The sequence below is a fragment of the Microchirus variegatus genome, assembly GCF_963457635.1.
Source record: "Microchirus variegatus genome assembly, chromosome: 1".
Taxonomy (NCBI): domain Eukaryota; kingdom Metazoa; phylum Chordata; class Actinopteri; order Pleuronectiformes; family Soleidae; genus Microchirus; species Microchirus variegatus.
Window position 1 is genome coordinate 36727596 of NC_139802.1, and position 18796 is coordinate 36746391.

At 39.5% G+C, this 18796-nt stretch overlaps 1 protein-coding gene across 1 annotated transcript; it reads right to left on the reverse strand.

Annotated features, from left to right (window-relative positions):
• Positions 1 to 1517: 1517 nt before the first annotated feature.
• ttc33 (tetratricopeptide repeat domain 33) lies at positions 1518 to 18443 on the reverse strand. The gene is made up of 5 exons (XM_083893775.1): positions 18389 to 18443; positions 17236 to 17484; positions 11103 to 11184; positions 5648 to 5779; positions 1518 to 2551 (listed from the first exon to the last, which is right to left on the reverse strand). Exons 2-5 carry the CDS (start codon positions 17481 to 17483, stop codon positions 2177 to 2179), a joined length of 837 nt encoding a protein of 278 aa, XP_083749901.1. The 5' UTR covers position 17484; positions 18389 to 18443; the 3' UTR covers positions 1518 to 2176.
• Positions 18444 to 18796: the final 353 nt, after the last annotated feature.

An 18796-nucleotide genomic window follows, 5' to 3' on the forward strand; every position in this document is an offset into this window, starting at 1 on the left:
ACATGTTTAAGGGTAAACATTACACCAACATGTTGTCTTGTTAAACATAAATGGAGCTCTAAGGTAGATGGGGTAGATTTAGACGTATAAATTATATAACAACTGGTTAAATTAGTTGACTTTCTCCTCTGAGTTTTCACATATTTTGACTGTCTGAAGTAACAGTGAGAGCATCCAGATACATGTGTATTTAACCTAAATTTACTTGGCACACCCCGATTATAAACAGATCCCTCTCACCTATTATATTATGCAACATCCAAAAGCAACAACTGCACCGGCTCTGATTTGGGTGTGTCACAGACAAGGGTGTGATTGGAAGTAATCATGTGTGTTTTCTTTGATATTCGATCTTCATTTGAAACTATTCATACACTCATGCCAGCAACTTTATCAGGTACACCTGCTCAACTGCTTGAACACACACATCTAATCGTCCAGTCACATGGCAGTAACTCACGGCATTTAAGGCAAAAAGACATGGCCAAGACAAACCGCTGTAGTTCAAACTGAGCATCAGAATGGGGGAAGAAATGTGCTTAAATTGGCTTTGAATGTAGCATGGTTGCTGGTGCCAGATGGGCTGGTCTGACTATTTCAGAAACTGATTATGTGCTGGGATTTTCACACACAAGTATCTCTAAGGTTTACAGGGAATGAGCTGGAGAGGAGAAAATATCCAGTGAGCAGCAATCCACTGGGCAAAAAATGCCTTGTTGATTCCAAAGGTGCGGGGAAAATGTCCAGACTGGTTCAAAACGATACAAAAGCAACAGTAACTCAACTAACCGCTCATTAATCCCGGATAAACAAACATCTCTGGAAACACATGTCACAACTTGAAGCAGATGAACTCGAACAGCAGATGATAACACTGGTGTCACTCCTGCAACTTAATTAGGTGTCCTCTGTACCTAATAAAGTGGCCGTCGAGGAAGCGGCATACTTGCACAATGTGCCGAACACATGACTCTACTTAAGTGTGCATGTATTTGTGTTTTGGCTTGAAGCGCTGCATTTGGTTTGGTTTTAGTAGGAGCTCCTCTGAAGTGTGACAAGAGATGTCACAATAACTTTCACTTAAACGGTGTCACTGGGAAACACTTAATACGTTTGTTCTGAAGAGAGTGGTCGGCATGCTTCCGAGGACAGCGATAGTAAGACTGTAATGGAATCTTTCACACATACAAACCGTTTCTGGGGTACTTTATAACCCTCTGAATTTTTCCACTAACCTCACCACAAGATTGGGAGCAGTTGTCTTACCTTGACTTATCACTGACGGCATGGCTGAGGATTGTTGTTGTTGTTGTTGTGTGTATGTGCAAGTCCCTTGGAGTACAATCATTAGTACAATATAAACACTAAACCTCAAAGAAAGATGCAGAAAAATAAACAATCATCACACGCAACTATTTATTCACACACAGATTATTTGTCAAGCATCAACAGTCTGCTCTTACGGAGCAGTATGGTGGACAATACAGTTATATCCACCGACTCCTCACAGGTAGTTAACATCCAGCAATCTGATTAGATGCAGCTTGCTTGATAACGGCCTTCATCCATCCAGAAATTTTATGAATTTTAGGCTAACACCACAAAATGAAAAAGCTGCCAATTAATTCCAAGCAAGCACTGTTTTAAATCCTGTTTTTATTTTCTTTAAATGCTGGAGACAGCTCAAGTGGACGTCTGTTATTTTAGAGCATCGGAAAGTAGATTCTGATGTAACCACAGAGTACATTAGCTGTTTCTGGGCTACTCCAAAGAAACACTCTTCTGTGTAATTCTATAATAAATGTCCACATTAAGATGAAGCAGATGTTTAAGTTTGTAGCTTGGCATTAGTAACATGTTTTGCAACATGCGAGTAGATGCCTCTCTTTTGGTGACGGATAGATGTTTAAATGTCTTCAATCCTTCAAGCGTGTGCATGTAAACACTTGACATCCATTTTAACACAGTGAAATGGAAAATGGAAAACAGCAAAGCGCCGTTGCCTAAAATTTGCTGCATACCCCTTCACAAGAATTTTTCGCTTCTCATGTTGCCCATCTATGTAATGGCTTCATGCACTCAGAGCAGTTTCAGAAATAATCCAATTCAGTCCTTAAAAAAAAAAAAAAAGAAAGAGCGATGGAACCAGGATGACGGGACTCATGCTGAGACCAGTTTAAAGTCCTCTCGCTTTGACAAACTTTTCCTTTGATGGCGCGGCTGTTTCCTCTGATCCTCCGTCCCCACTGTGTACATTCTGTACGTTTCCCTCTGAATCTACAACCACTGTTGTCCTCTTCAGCTCCTCATACCGCGTCTGTCGCTCAGCTACTGCCACGCAGGCGGCCAGCACCTCGTCAGATTCAAAGTCATAATCCTGCTCGAGCTCGGGGGCATTTAGGATCTGTTTTTTGGTTTCCTCCTCTTGCTCAGTCTTCTCCTTGGTTGCTAGATGTTGCTTCTGTAACCTCAGCGCCCATGCCAGGTCTTCTTGCCACAGCGGACGCTCCGATGGGCACAGGTGGATTGCAACCTGGAAAGACCTCACAGCCTGTAGGGACAGTGCTGCAATCAGCTTTTAGGATTCAAACATTGTGATTTCAGAGGCGGGGAAAAGTTGGAGCACTTAATCTGTCAGAGACGTTTAGCTGAATAATTAGCTCCAAGTCTTTTGGGTTTATTTCATCATTGTAACGCTACAGATGAACAGTAAAACACTGGCATCTGTGCAGCTGAGTAAGCAGGAAAGCTTGTTTTATCAGCATGTCAACGATCAAGATCATTATGTTCCTCATGCAGCATTTCATCAGATGCATTCAGGCAGATTTATCTTTTCATTAAGAAGCCGTCAATATTCCGCAGCCGACTGTGCACTTTTACAGCGATTGGATTATGATTGCCGTTTACAACCTTGAAGTATTTATCAGAAGTGACATGAGCCATTATCTGTCTGCGACAGTGAGATAAATTCACTCTTACACGCCGACAGCTCAGGTCAGATAGGCAACACCTATTAAGCATGTGATTGCTGTGTAATGGGAGGTTCATGCAGAATGCTCATTGAGCCAATTACATTAAATATGTAGCGAGTAATAATCACACATTCAGTTTCTGCGAGCAAAGGTATTCATCTATCTATAAAGCAAGTTACGTCTGTCTGTGATGGGCATATCTCGCTGACCGTTAGTCAGATTACCCTAAGACCTTGGATATGGGTTGAGCATGGCCCGATGATGTGCATCCTTGATTTTTAAATTTTTCGCTGATTTATCACCCTGCACCAGGCAGACATCGGCTCATCAGCAGCAGCTGCGCTGTCTGGAGCGGGGAGGTGTCCTAACTTGGCGAACCTGTTTCCAGAGGTAAGCTAGCGAGGCTACGATTAGCATTAGCATAGGGCTAACATAATACAAACACTGTGCAACCCCATAAGGCACAACACAATTTTTTTTCATTTTCGACTAGCGTTGCTAGCTCCTAGCTGTCAACCACGCCAGTCACAAAGCTAGCACAGTGTTTGTATTATGTTAGCCTCTACGTTCCTTACTAGTCTAATGAAATAAAATGAAAAAAAATGGATAAAGCACGTTTTTCCCTCAATAATGTTATTTCAACATCTGATGATGCTGTTGCTATAATCTACACAGTTTATAAAACTGTTGGCGTGGTCACGCTAACACTATTTATGTTGGCAATTTAAAAAGCGTGTCCGCCTGTTTTCAAATTTCACAAGGACAAGACTGTCATTGGCTTCCCTGCGTCTTTCTTTCCTGGATTTTTGCCTGTTTTGGTGGGTAGAATTAAACTGAAGCTCCAGTGATGCAATGGATATAAATAATTTAAGTATGTTATAATTCATGTGGTACCTTCCAGAGTATTTTTAACAGATTACATGCAAAACTACAGACAAGAAAATGCATCTCAGATGAGTTAATATCTTCACGTAGGGAAAGCTCAGCTTTTCAATTGCACCTGTCACCAGTGATACAGTGAGTCACTCCTTCTTTGAATCCAACTTCTGCACAAGAACAGGGCTTTGTGCTCGGTCTGAGGTTAAAGGCATGGTGAGATCATGTCACGGGAGCACCAAACATTAAGCAGAACAAAAAACTATCTCCATTTTCTCTCAACTTGCACGTCTAGGCCTTCAACAACTGATGAAGTAAATGATTGATAAATAATAAGCAAGACTTTAATAGCTGTTTGTTTTCTTGTGGCAACCGACTGTGCCTTTTTGTTCACCTCTCAATGGGGATCTCACATGGAGCCAACATGGCTGACAACTTAGAGGTGCAGTCAAATGCGACTAAATTGGTTTTTGACACCATGAACAATGATTACAGATTTCGAACAAATGAAACTGTTTGTGCCCAAACACAACGCATCATGTTTGATCTTGAACAGACTATAGACTATCATTAAGTGTTTCTTTGGAAAGTATGTTATCCTTCAAAAGATGAAATGCCACTGCAGGCAGAAAACTGGCCTCGGGGCAAAGAGCAGTGCAATAATAAGAAGATGATATATGGGTACAGAGCTGTCATGTTGTCAATGTCGGCTTCCAACATTTTTAAAACAGTAAGACAAACACCAAATCACTCAATTAGTTTTTTTTCCTGACTTGGGTAGACTCCATTCTTCTGAGGGGACAGAGGTGACTGAATAGTTAGGAAGACAAGGACAAAGAGGAGACTCTTGAAAAAAGATAATAGGGAATCAGTGCACTTACAGTTGCACTAACAAGCACTTAAACATGTCGATGCATACAAAACTTTAAAACTGGACTGAACAAGCCTTGCTAAAAATAGACCCGTGCCCCCCCCCCTTCACTTCCCAATAGCTCTATTACACAAGGAGGTGTGTCTATGTTTGGTTTAGCTAAAAGCTTGACTAACTTTCAACACTTCCTATTGTTTTTGGTGCCGCAGGACAGGTCTCTTTTCTCTAGGACACGTAGGAGTGACACAGCACCACTGGATGAAAGGTTTTATGAGTTCAGCCTCGCTCGCTCGGTTCTGAATGTGCGAACAGCGCAACTGCGATCCAAATGTTTCATACACCCACAGGTCCCGGCACGTTCAGGGGCAATTTAAGCAATCGTCCAAGCCCCAGGCACCTGGGTGTGCTTTGTAAGTGGCACTTCGTTTCGTTCGAGACTGTGAAAAGTAGTAAACAGACTGACATATCATAACGGCTCTTCAAGAAGAAAAAAATAGTACGCGACTGACTTTAAAGACAAAGAGAAACGAGCGGTTTATTACAAAAATCAAACACTGAAATGTGAACATTCCAGCACAGGCTATTAATGACTCAGACTGATTGAGCAAGAGGTCATCAATCACTTTGCAGTACGAGTGAGATAACTCTGGAACAGCCACTTTGTGCCAGCTTGAAATTTGTTAGCGAAAGCCAAAATGGCTTGCAGTTGACAACAGCCTCAGACGTCCTTAAAGCTGGGCATACACAAAACAAATTCACTGCCCACCTAATTTTTAAGTGTGGGTGCATTTCAGCTTTGTTGTGCTTCGTTTGTCACACAATGTGCAAAGGAAAACAAGGAGCGACCAACTGCTTCCAAACGACCGTTGAATGCATCCAACATTCTGCGTTGTTGTCATGCAGTGTGTGTTGTGCCAGCATTACTCACCAGATCCACCTCACCAAGGTTGAGCTGTGCTCGGCCGAGAGTCTGCCAGCCCTCCCACCACAGGGGGCGGAACTTGACTGCCATCTCTGCAGTTTTCACTGCTGGGAACACTTCCTGCAGGATGGTCAATACCTGTTGAGACACAGGACAGTGATCTTTAGATGATCTGTGGTTTCAGCAGAGCTCAATTCAGTAAAGGACAAGAGACGTGATCTCCCTTTGAAGTGCTGATGTGCAGACTGATCTTGTAATAAAAGAGTTTACAGGTCCCATATTATATCCTATTTCTCCAAGTTAAACTAGTTCCCTGGTGTCCTAATGAACATGTCTGTGACATGCTTTGGTCAAAATACCATAAGGATGAAGGGCAGCAGCAGTTCAATCACCCTGCCAAAACAGCCCTGTTCAGAGCGCTCTGTTTAGTAGTATCAAAAAAAAATATATATATAATAAAATAAATAAGTCAAACGAAACATAAGGGACAGGAAATCAGCTACTGGGAGCTAACAGCAGTTAGCATTTGTACAAGTGATCATTTGCAGGCTCTAGCAGGCACATTGCCATCATATACAACATGTATCCACTGGACAGATAAATCCTCTGAGGCTGGAAGTTTGTGTAGAACTCTGTGCTGCACTGTGGAGCCAAGAATAGAACTTTTTGCGGACTTCACAGACTTTCGGTTTTCGGATGCCGTTGCCGTCTCCAGCACTCTTGCGTGTTTTACGGACAAAGCGGAGCTCCGCGAGACAACAATTCGAGGAATTTAGCACATTGTGACGTCCCAGTGAGCGTGGAAGTCAACATCGCGTGTTTCATCTCCTGTACTTAGAGTGAGGAGGACCACAAAAACATCAGTGAGTCATCTTTTTTCAAACTTTGGCGACTGATAGGACCTCCAGAGTCCCAAATATAAGGATTTAAATGAATAAAAAAATGTAATTTTGGATAATATGGGACCTTTAATGTTTAATCAGCAACATTATATATTTTTGATTCAGCACGGAAAGTTGCTTTGCTCAACATGTAGTTATGAAAGAGGAAGTAAAATCCTACAGCATCAGTCTGCATCTGACCTTTGGCTTCCTCTCAAAAGGATCATCATCATTACAAGATCATTTAAGAACTGCCAAAGCAAAAATAATATCTACTCTACTTAAAATGTGTAACATAAATACATATGAACGTACAGTGAATGTAGCTGCTAGAGATAATGCATAGTGTTCTTTTTAAATGATTTGTGAGTATTATTTTCAACACAAATTATTAACTTTTGCTTCAGGTCTCAAAATATACAAACTAATCCAGCAAACATTTAAAATGGTAAAGAAAGAAAAGGCAATTGTGGGCATAATGGTAGAAGTAAGATTTCATAATTTAAACCTAATGTAAAATGTGTTTCTTTTTTATTGTCTGAGCTATGGATTGTTCAACAAAAAGACAACATACAAACAAATTACGGCTGAAATGATTAGTTCATGTGTTTTGAAAGTGGATAAGGTGTTTTTTTTAACGTAATCAAAATGTTATTTAATGTCTCTGTGGGTTCTGAAAACAAATATGCAGAAAATCGCCCCATTAGACATGATTTGGTAACGTATGTACTTTTTGTGTAATATTATACAGACTTCACTCTTTCAACTGAGAAATTATTTACCAAATAGATGTTTCTCGTAAATGCCTTTAGCCTTAGAGATGTGACTGTAGAACAGCTGCAGTCATGATCACATGATTACTCCCTGTAATTGACTTAGCTTCTCAATGATACATACGTTTACATTCAACAGCGTCACACTGAACTCATTAACCTCATTAACCGTCGTCTTCTGAATCATCCTTAATAGAGACGCTAAATGGATTATTAGTAAAAGGACACGTTTTTTTGCTTTACAGTCACGTGGAAGTCGAGCTCCTAAGAGCTGATACCACCGTGTAGATCTGCAGAACGGTCAATATTTTTATAGATTCTTATTGTTAACTCTTGGACTCGAGCATTGGAAGGGTTTTATTTTCCACTACGGTGCAATTTTCTGTCTGGGACTGTGGCTGTAACATAAGTGCCTAAAACCCTCCTCAGTGCTGCTATGTCAGCTATGAAGATCATATACGTATGTGGTTACACACAAGTTGTTGTTAAGCTACTTTGACACTGCAGAGCAACTGCGAGTTGTCTGTGGATCTCTGTGTCCTATTATGAAAGAGCGCATTATGCACCACTGACAATGTATTGTGAAAATTATTTTGAAAGTTCAGTTAGTCTTTTTATATGTTACAGCCTGAATAAGTCAAGAAAATAGACAGATCTACTACAAAAGTAAAAGCAGTTCACGATTATAGTCAATTTAGTGTCTCGGCTGACTCTGTAAATACATGAAAAACATAAATATTTTACTTTTAAAAACTATTTTAGCAGCTGTGCAGATTCTCCCGCTACGCGTCTGAGTAAAGAAAACTAATGCCGCTTTCTGACAGCTATAAATCAAAAAATAAAGTCAGAACAGTGAGCTAGACACAGCACAGATGCCACACATCCTGTCTGAACCAGGTCTTACAGTTATGCAGTATATTATAACAATATATGTAATAGTATGACAACAATTATTTAAATAATAACATGGTTATCATCAAGGAATACCTTGGAAATAATAATGAAAACTGTGTTAAGAGAACTGACATGGAAGAATTATCAATTTTGACACGCAAACATTTTCATGTGAACTACACTATAGTATAGTAGCCACATTCTTAGAAATAATGGTTCCAAAAGTGTCCTTCTACAAGGGCTGAGGTTCTTTCCAGAAGAAAGGGTTTTTCAAGGGTTCTTGGTAACACTAATGGTTCCAGTAAGAACCATTTTGAGCCACAGAACCCTTTAAAACCCCTTTGCTGAATTAACGGTTTTAAAAGGGTTCTTGGTGAAATCCTCCAAAAGGGTTCCAGATGGAACCTTTATAAAAAGTTTCTACCTGGAGCCAAAAAGGGTTCTCCTATGAGGACAAGCCAAAAAACCTTGAGCCTTGATGAGAGCCATCCCCCAGAAAACTACAACGCAAAATTAAGATGCAATCCATACGGTATTTTACTATGGCTGATATGGTTTGTCTTTTAAAACTCTTGATACACAGACAAGACTATTAAACTCCACTAAATACAGAACAAGACGTGCCTCTCTTTCATTCATAATGAAGGGAGAATTATGACTCTGAAATATAGCAAATGATAACCAGAAGTTCAGAACATCCCAAAATTACCCTCCAGGACCTAATTAAACTGACTGACTTTATCACAAAACCCGCAACACATTTTACGACCACAGGAATCGGTTCTCACAATCTGCAAAATCCCCTTAACATTGAAATCATTCCGGAGGGAGGTGGTGACATTTTTACACTCGGGCCAATGTGCTGCCGGAAAAGCAAGACTGACTGATTCAGAGACAGTGATGCAGGGAAGCGAACGGCCAGCGTCACTGTAACTGCCCTCGTCATACAGGCAAGTAATGGGGACATGATGTGGGCCGGCATCCTTTCGGCCTAATGATTAAAGAACAACATCAACGCTGATAATGGACAATAATGGGTTGGATGTGTTGCAGTCACACACATGGAGCCGGAGCTTAGCGAAAACAGATGTCAGTGCATATGTCAAATTTCAAGTTAGTCATGGCATAATGCAAAAAAAAATCCTACAGCAGTGATGTTATATTAGGCATACAATACTCCGTGTGACGTGGATGCAGATGGATATGAGGAATTTTATTGTGTTAGTAGGAGTAAATGAATAAGAAATAATGAAGCTCTGTTCCTCTCAATAACTCTCACTAACTCCTGTGGCTTGTACACTCTTCCCACATATATGTGGACTATCTTTGGATAGATGCTCTGTGCATGTTGGGGGACACAGTGAAAAACCAGCAGCTCAGATATGAAAGAGAAAAACAGACAAGGTATCAATTCAAATGAAGAGCGAGTGAAAGGAACAAGAGAAAATAAAAAAGGAAAAAACAATAAATCTGCTGGAAATATACTGCAGACTTTCAGCAATGTGATCACCATGCTGATATCACTTATCTGACTCAAAGCATACCAACGTGGCAGCTGAAAGAGGGACAATGTGGCCATGATGCCTGATTAATAAATCACATACACAGAACTGCTGGCTATTATTTCCTTGGAATATCCTGAACACAAAACGTCCCTATCAGATATAAAGAAAGGCTCTGTCCAGATGTAAAGCTACACTTCCAAACTCTGCAGGCAGCTGTTGGACCGCATCATGTTTTAGACACACTTGTACCAGGGAACGGCAGAAACATACTATGTGTTAACCATGAGGTCATAGTCCATTTTATCCACATTACCCATAGTCTGGCTGCTGAAAAGACTTCTTTCAGGTTTGGAGTAACCCTTTGGACACCGAGCATATTTGGAAAAAAAAAATCAGTAATAGTACTTTGATTAATGATTTATACAAAAAGATAACCAAAGAGTTCTGCCTTGGAAAAAATGAATCAATCTTTTATAGGTCCAAAGTGTGACATTTATGAGGATTTATTGGCAAAACTCGTATACCTATTTATACTACATATACCACCCATGAATAGGTTTGTAAAAGCAAAAGTGTGCTTTACAGTAATCTCTTGTTTTTTCTAGCCTGAGAATAAACCTTTTATATGAACTTCAGGGCAAGAGTATAGCTTTACAGAGGCTGCCGCTGTCTGACGCTGTCATGTTTCTACAGCAGCCAAGACGAACAAAATCGTGCATGCCTTTCACGCTTTGAAGTGGAAGCATACGAGGACAGTCACTCTATATCTGAAATGAAGATATCTGTTATATCTGTACCTGGGTGGGAAAGTGCAAACTCAAACTTTTAAAACCCCCATTCGAGTTTAAAATATGCAGTCGAGAACACATCAAACTGTCAGAGGATGTTGCGAGCACAGCTGGGTCTTAAACCCACTCTGAATGCCCCCCCTTAGCCTAAAAATGAGTAGGCATGGGAATGTGTTTCAGGCAGTATCAGTATTCTTATCTTCACAATACACAGACTGTAAAACGGAACGAAAAATCATGTTTGGCTATTTATTTCTTCGTTTTGGGAGATAGAATATCATAATACACACATGTAACTGTGGGGGTTTCCAAATATCATCAGAAAAATTACACAATATTAATTTTTAAATTAAAAACAGTAAAAGAACTGAACAAGTAGACCGTACAATAAGAGCGTTTAGCTGATTTTTGGGAAAAGACGCAGCCATTAAACATATGAAAACATTGTCTCCTGGTGTCCTCTGTTAAAATATTTAGTCTCACCACTAGTTGTCACAAAAACTGGCACAGTGGTCCTATAAGAACACCAATAAGTGGATGTGACAAGAACAGTGAACAAGAAGTAGAACATTATCATGTAAAAAAGATAGTAAGATTAAATAAAACAAAGTATACCGAACCTGAGACTTCATCTCATAAAGTAGTGGGTTGTCTGGAGTTAGCTGGATGGCTTCATCCCACTTCTTAATGGCCTCCCAGTGCCTACAGAAAATACACAAGGTTCAAAAACACATTAGTCAAATTCACACATTTATTCATGTCTACTGAAAACGAAATGACTTGTAATATGGGATAGTTATGCATGGCAATGGACTGGCGAACTATCCAGGATGTACCCCGTCTATCGTGGTAGATAATGGATGGATGGATGGGTTATTTATAGACCATACTTGTTTGTTACAGAATACAGTCAAATCAACATCCTACACAGACAAGCAGTAAACTGGGCAGCCACTCCATGGCCTCCACCCTGAAATGTGAGGTTATGCAACATAACATACGGTATGTCGTCACGTTTGTTTCCGTTTCTTGCATATAACTTCTCAGAAGCAGAGACTGTAGATCCGAGTTCAAGAACCAATAAATATGCAATACAAGGCTCTATAACACACAGTTCAATTGAAGGCAGTTTGTAGTTCATTTTATTTAAATGGTACAGAGTACCTGAAACAGGTTCTGTCCGCGTTAGTGCCTGCATGAGGGGCTTCTGAGGTTAAATGTCGGCTGGGTCACGTACTGTGGATAACGTATTTGAACGAGAGAAGAGAAGTGAGGTAGTTTGGTATAGTTCAACAGCAGAAAGTTATAAATGAATAACATGAGTCTATTTCGTCTCGACTGTAGGGAGGTCCAACCCAACGTACAATACAAAGCACAGTAATGAGGACAGACATGAAAGTGGATTTCATTATAGCTTCATGACTGGAAGTAGACCAACTAGTTTGATTTTTAATTTTTCAATCATAATGAGCCTTGAATAAAAGTCTACCGTCAAGCCAAATACCTAAGCATTTGTATGACTCAACAAGAGCTACGCGTGTGCCAGATTCAGAGTCAGTGGAGGAAGAGGAGAAAACAAGATACTTGGCTCTTTCTGCCTTTAACACTTCTCTGTCATTATAATATGTCAAAATAATCGGAAGTGATGAAAGCCAGACTCAAGATGAGTCAGGACCAGAAGTTTTTATTTATCATAATTATGCTATAGACCACATAAGACCAGGGATAGAGCCTTGTGGACCACCCATTTCAGAGATAGGATGACCTACCATCAGCAACAACAGTCCGAGTAAAGAAAGAGTGGAACTTTAAACAACACTACAACATTTCTTCTTTTTTTTTTTTTTTTACCTCAAAGTAACAGCTTTTGACAGGTTACTGATTTGTAATCAGGAGAATGGAGGCACTTTCATTCCCTCTCTGCACCTGAAACTCTATTCTGGCACTACGTCAGTTTGTTGAGTGGGTGGGAAAACTGCGAAAAGTGTAAACTAAATGACAGACAGTGACTCGAATTGCCAGAATCGGGCTCAGCAAATTCAAGAGTAATGCTGATCTAAGGGTCACGCGGTGAGACTTTGCCCAATGACATTACGCCCAGTGAAAGAAAAGACATGAATAGATGCAAATATCTATAGCAATCAGCGTTAAGATTGGGAGATACAATGAGGAAAAAAATAGGTTGAAACAGCCTTCCCTTTCTTCTTTTACCTTTTACATGGATGGTGAATAAGCACAAATGACCCTGCAGCCTAATTCATGCGAGTAAATGCAGACTCACATGTATGAGTTGGGGCTTGTTGGTGGCTGTGCTCAATGTTGAAGGCAGCTATTGGAAGTTAGCAACAGCGTATCTGTTGTAAGAGTTGATAATGTTGCTTAAAGGGGTCATATTATACCCTCATATTTTTCAAGTTAAACTAGTTCCGTGGTGCTTTGGTCAAAATACCATAAGGATGAAGCACCACAGCAGTTCAATTACCCTGCCAAAATAGCCCGGTTAAGAACTCTTGGTTTAGTTGTATTTCTTTAGGTCCACCTTAAAGGTCTAAGGATAAGGATTTCAATTATTAAAAAGTTGATTTAGCATAATATGTCCCCTTTAAGTGATGGCATAAAAGGCATAAAAGGGACTGTGGCGGGGAGTTGTGATGAAGCTATTTTTAAACATTGTTAAAACAATGTTTTGATAATGAGTAGCAGTGCATCCACCGTTCCAGAGGGGGAGCTGCGCTTTTGAGATCTGGTGTGCTAATTACGTCACTTCCAGGTATTGGCCAATCACAAGACAGCTGGGAAAGCCCTCCCTGGCTGGCCAATCACAACACAGTCTGTCTTCTGGGGGTGAGATTTCAGTCTGAAACAGCGCAACTGACAAGAGCTTCAGTGAGGAGAGATTTCTATTGGCTCATTTACAGCAACTAGGAGGTTTTTGACCATAAAAACAAGTTAATGTATGTAAGTAGACCTCCATAACTCATATATATGTGCTATGGGAACACTCTATGGGAGCTTTAAAAATACAGGCTATCTCTATTCATTCAACACAGAGAACAAAGTATTGCATGAGGAAGGAGGACACTATATCACAAGACAGATATTAAATGTCTGCTGTGTTTATGACTGACAAAAAACACCAGCAACATGGAGAACGGTCTTGCCTGGTGAAGTGTTTAAGCATAGACGCAAAAATGTGATTTGACTGGCTGCCACCTGTTGTTGGTGTGACTTCATCTCGACCTAGAGAATGCAGTTTGGGGTTTAATCTTACTGTTCCTGTGCCGTTTCTGCACGAGCGTACATTTCACTGAACTTAACTGAACATTTCTAATAAGAGAACGAATGATTTCTGTTCAAGTGGCTCGCAGAGAGAGAGGGAAAAAAAGGAAACAGGTCGTTTCAAATTTACTCCACAGCACACAACCATCCACCTGACTGACAGTAGTAACACAGGGCACACAAAGGCCACTGTAGGTTAAACCAACACACCCAGGTCCAGTGATGCATTCGTCTTAAAGGTCACTGCAGCCTCAATCCACTCAGTCAACATCACTCTATATTTACTCATCTGTTTTTGCATAGATTAGTTTACGAATGTTTAAATGTGGCAAACAGATCTTCCTTGCTGTAACATGGGGAATGGACACAATGCAAATGTTCACGCACACTGTCTCACCTGTTCAAGTCAATATTGACTCAATCACTTCCTCCTCATAAGCAAGGTTATAAATTGAAATCCTGGATGTGATATTGCGTCTGTCTGGTCTATATCTTTTACAGCTTTATTGAGAGGAATATCCGGGCACACTCAAAAGGAATTAAAATCACACATTGAGGCCAGTAACATCACTTTGTTATCAATATTCAGATTACAGCCACACTAGGACCAAAGCATGAGGAAATATATATCACAGACGCAGAGTGAGGAAATGGGACCAGGGTGAGGAAATCTCATCACCAGATGATGCAAATGACACTGAAAAAAGAAAAAAAAGAAATATTGGCAATAAAGCCATACGCCACATGAAGCATGAAAGATAAAAATGTCTCCTCTGTTGTTATAACAATAGATAAATCAAAGGCAGGATGGAAACGGCAAGAGACCAATTAAGAAGGTTGAAGAGAAATATCTGCAAAACAGTACACATTCATGTTTAGTTTGAAGACAGAGTGAACAAATATGAAACTAACTGGGATCAGGATCACATTTTTGTGCCGAGTTTAAAAAAAAAAAAAAGAGTGCAAGGACATCGTGACCATGCCACACTGCAGTCCAAAAGAATGAAATATCCCCAACACATGGTTTTGTAACCATGTGTATCTAAGAAACTCAACCAATAAAGTGACAGGCTAATCTAAACCACAAAACTGAAAATGCAGAGTATTTGAAATATACTACGAATGCCAGACTTGAATTCGCAAGCTTAATTTTGTCTTTGAAAAAAAAAAAAAAAAAAAAACTGATGCAGCATGGAGGCTGGGAGCCGAACAAATCAGGAAACTATGTGTAGTATTTCAATGCTGCCTCACAAAACTCCCACACCTCCCAACAACTAGATATTCAAGATATAAAATGAGACATAACACAACAACCGTATGCGCTAATTTTTTTTTTTCTTTCATGTGATGTCTCTGTGAAACTGTCAATCACCTTTAAGGCTACCTACAAATGCCTGTTGAGCCTTGCCAAAGTCTTTGTGAGGCTGTTTTACAAATGTCTGAAGACTCTGAATGAGCTTTCAACCTTCCTTTCAAAAAGAAAATTTACGAGTGAACATGCAGTCAATTTTTTTTGTTTTGTTTTGTTTCCTTTTATTCAAAAACGTGTGGCAGTCAGACAGACAATGGACCGTCATTACTCCGGTATTGTTGATGAATAAAAGTGTCAATCAGCCTATTCATACCAAAACTGTGATTACAGAAAGTGTTTTTAGTGTGCTGGAGGACGAAGAGTGTTTCTGCATGTTTAAAAAAAAAAAAAAAAAAAGGGTTAACAAATTGTGGGAGAGCAGGAAATCGTGCCCCGACTGCCGACCTGATTAATACACATAAAACAACACTGGCTGTCCTTAAAAACAGCCAAAAGTTACATAAGACATGATGTGACTCAGGACGCTAAGATCACAAACAGGTTCAGAAACATCTTTGTTTTTTGGTTCTGAAACATCTAAAACTTGGTTTAAAAAAAAAAAGAAAAGAAAAGTGAATGACATCAGAAGTCAATGTTGTTAGAGGAGAGAGAAAAAAGCCCTCACAGAGTCATCCCTTGCCAGACACCATCTCAAACCTCTGAACGGTCATTATGGAGCAGCAAGCAAGACATCATTTCCCCAGCAAGATCCACTTTCTCCTCGCAAACACAATTACAGGCCGTCACTGAGGGCAACAGCATTACATCTTCTGGACTGAGGGGTTTGAAAGTTGTTTGGCTAAAAGGCCAATTGCCATGAAAGAAATATCAGGTAACGATCTCATTATTGGATGTTTGTTCAGTTTTCTACCATTGGCTTCTATCAAACGCACATATTCGATAATTACATTTTCACACAATGTAATGGTCGCACTAAATGGATATTTAAGTTCCAAAAGCAGAGGAATATAAGTAAACGCAAAGCACTATTTAGCATTTAGCACTCAACTAGAGGTGGGACAATATTTGCCTTTTTATTCTTAAATAATCAGCACTGGCTCATTATTATTATTCATTAATCTGCAAAGTACTACAAATTGTGCATTTGTATTCTCTTGTTGCTTATTTACTAAAACTTCATTCAAAAGTTAAAAAAAACTGCAGTGCATACATAAAATGCAGCCATTACTTGTGGTTTAATAACTGGTTACAGAAGTTAAGAAACCTTTTCTACTATTTATTATAATTAAACAGTTATAGTTTATAAGATGGAGGAAGAAAATAGGCAAATGATAACTTTAAAAAGTCCTAAAAAGAGGCAAAATGTGATTTACTACAATGTAAATATGCCCCAAAAATCTTTATGATTTCAATACTTTCATCCTAAGAAGAGGAAAAGCTGCATGGGTTTTTCATTTTAAATCTGTAAAGGAATGATGATTGCATATCACCTTTCAAAGAAATTGTATCTTGTCCTATTGTAAAAATAGGACAAGTCACACATATGTGGCACACATATTACATAAATAATTGTTTGTTTGTTTGATGGCATTTCTTTACTGGTGAGGTGAGTCGGGAGAAATCTCGCTGGGTTGGACATATGTATGCTCTGTGCAATAGTGCCCCCTTCTGGAGAAACGGTAATATCACATCTAATTATTGGCAAAGCTGAGCTTTGTTTAACTAAACACCTCTGGATACTATTAAGGTTCATGAGTTTGGATCAGTTTATTCTGAGGGTTATACTGACAGATATAACTCTGGGACAGAATATGAATTATTCTGAATAATAGAATATCAACATTTAAAAAAAATGTCAGTGTACATATTGAGCTTCTTTGTTCAGCATTAGTTTAATTGGTTTAATGACAGCAAATATTCATTGTCCAGGATTTAAGAGTACACTGTACATTTTTCTAGTTATTGAAATATCATCAGCTAAAATCCTAACTTGTCCCAAGAAGTGTCACAACGACTAATGTTTGAGTGATCGATTAATTGATCAATATATGCAAGTAATCAAAGTCAGAATATGCTATGTTTTAGGTATGTTGTTTTTAAAGCTGCCACTGGAATAATGTGCACGCAGCGAACAGGGAGTCCAACGTGCAACCTTCCCTCACCTGCCTTCTTCTGCCAGAAGAGCACCCTCGTCCTTCAGTCTCTTGCTCTTGGAAGCACAGTCCTCCTGCAGAACCTCCCGCCGCCGCTTAATGGCGTGCAGCCAGTCCACGTCCTCCTCCTCCTCCTCTTCCTCCTGGGCAGAGTGACCTGGGCCACCGTCTTTCTTCTCCACCTCTGCCTCAAATTGCTGCAAAACTGACTTTGACACCTTCTCACCAACTTTCCTCTTCCAGCTAAATGAAGCCATTCTGTAAAGACAGGTGTGGAGTCAACGACTGCAAATTGTACCTCACATCATCACAGCAGGTAGTTAACAGTTTTATGAAAATGTTTTATTGAATGGTTTAAACTTTCACTTTTATCTGTTGGAAGAACAGGAGCAGTTGACATGGCATTGTAAAGGTGTGCTGCAAAGTGACAGACTTAACCTTGAATAATCTCTCTCACATGTGCAAGTGTGGGGATTTAAAGAAGGCCAGGTCAATTCTTGCTGACCCCAGCCATGCTATGGCAGATGAATTCAGGTTGCTGCCTTCAGTGGTACAAACCCAACATACTTACACATACATTGTGTCAGTCATTCCCAGACACTGGGTCAGAATCCACAGATGGGTTGCAAGAGATTTGTTTTGTTGCCAATAAAACATTTGTGGACAGTTTTCAGTCTTCAATAAATATTAAATAACATGCATAACATTAAATTGTGATTTATTAAGCAAACACATTGGTACGCTTTTGAAATAGCTGGTTTACCTTTTTAAAATAACATTAGGTTGTACACTATTAAAACCCTGTATGCAACTATTCGCTGTTTTCATTATTTGTACTATGTACTAGAAAACTCGCAGCATTTTAGCATAATTTTCACCGGACAGTCGCGTATATCACTCAGCACAGTTTGTCAAGTAGTAAATAACATATCACATATTACATATAATAGTAATATTAAAACCACAAATCAAGAACTGTCAGAAATGAAGCAAAAAAACAACAAACAAAGCTAAATAGCGTTAGCACACAGTGGTCGCTTGTCTTACTTATACTTGCACAAAACACGTAAACAAAACTGCATTTTATATCATTTTGCCATGGACAAATTACATATTGTTATATGAAGGCAGCAGGAAGGTAGGTAAACTAAAAGTGACTTACAGGTTTCCGTGGGCAACACCAACAAGCTAGCATAAGCTAATGGTTCGGCTTATTTTGATGACCCGTGGTGATACGTTCAAGTCACCTCGTTTAAATCGAAATTTCTTGCCCCCAAATCATAAAAAAGGTACACGCTTGTAACGGATCAAATCCCATAAGTAAATACCATTGTATGGCATGCTACTTGTGATAACAACGTGTCAACACATAATTAAAAGAATGCAGGACAACTCTTGACAACTTGAACGGTTTTCTATTTTCTACCAAAAGTTCCAATGTTACCTGAATGCAGCATGACCCGGAAACTGTGGTTATGTTTGGATTACTGCTTAAAGAAACACTAACCCATAGTTTTAAAGCAGAAAATCTGGACCTAATAAATCACCAATTACATTATATTAGTGCCAT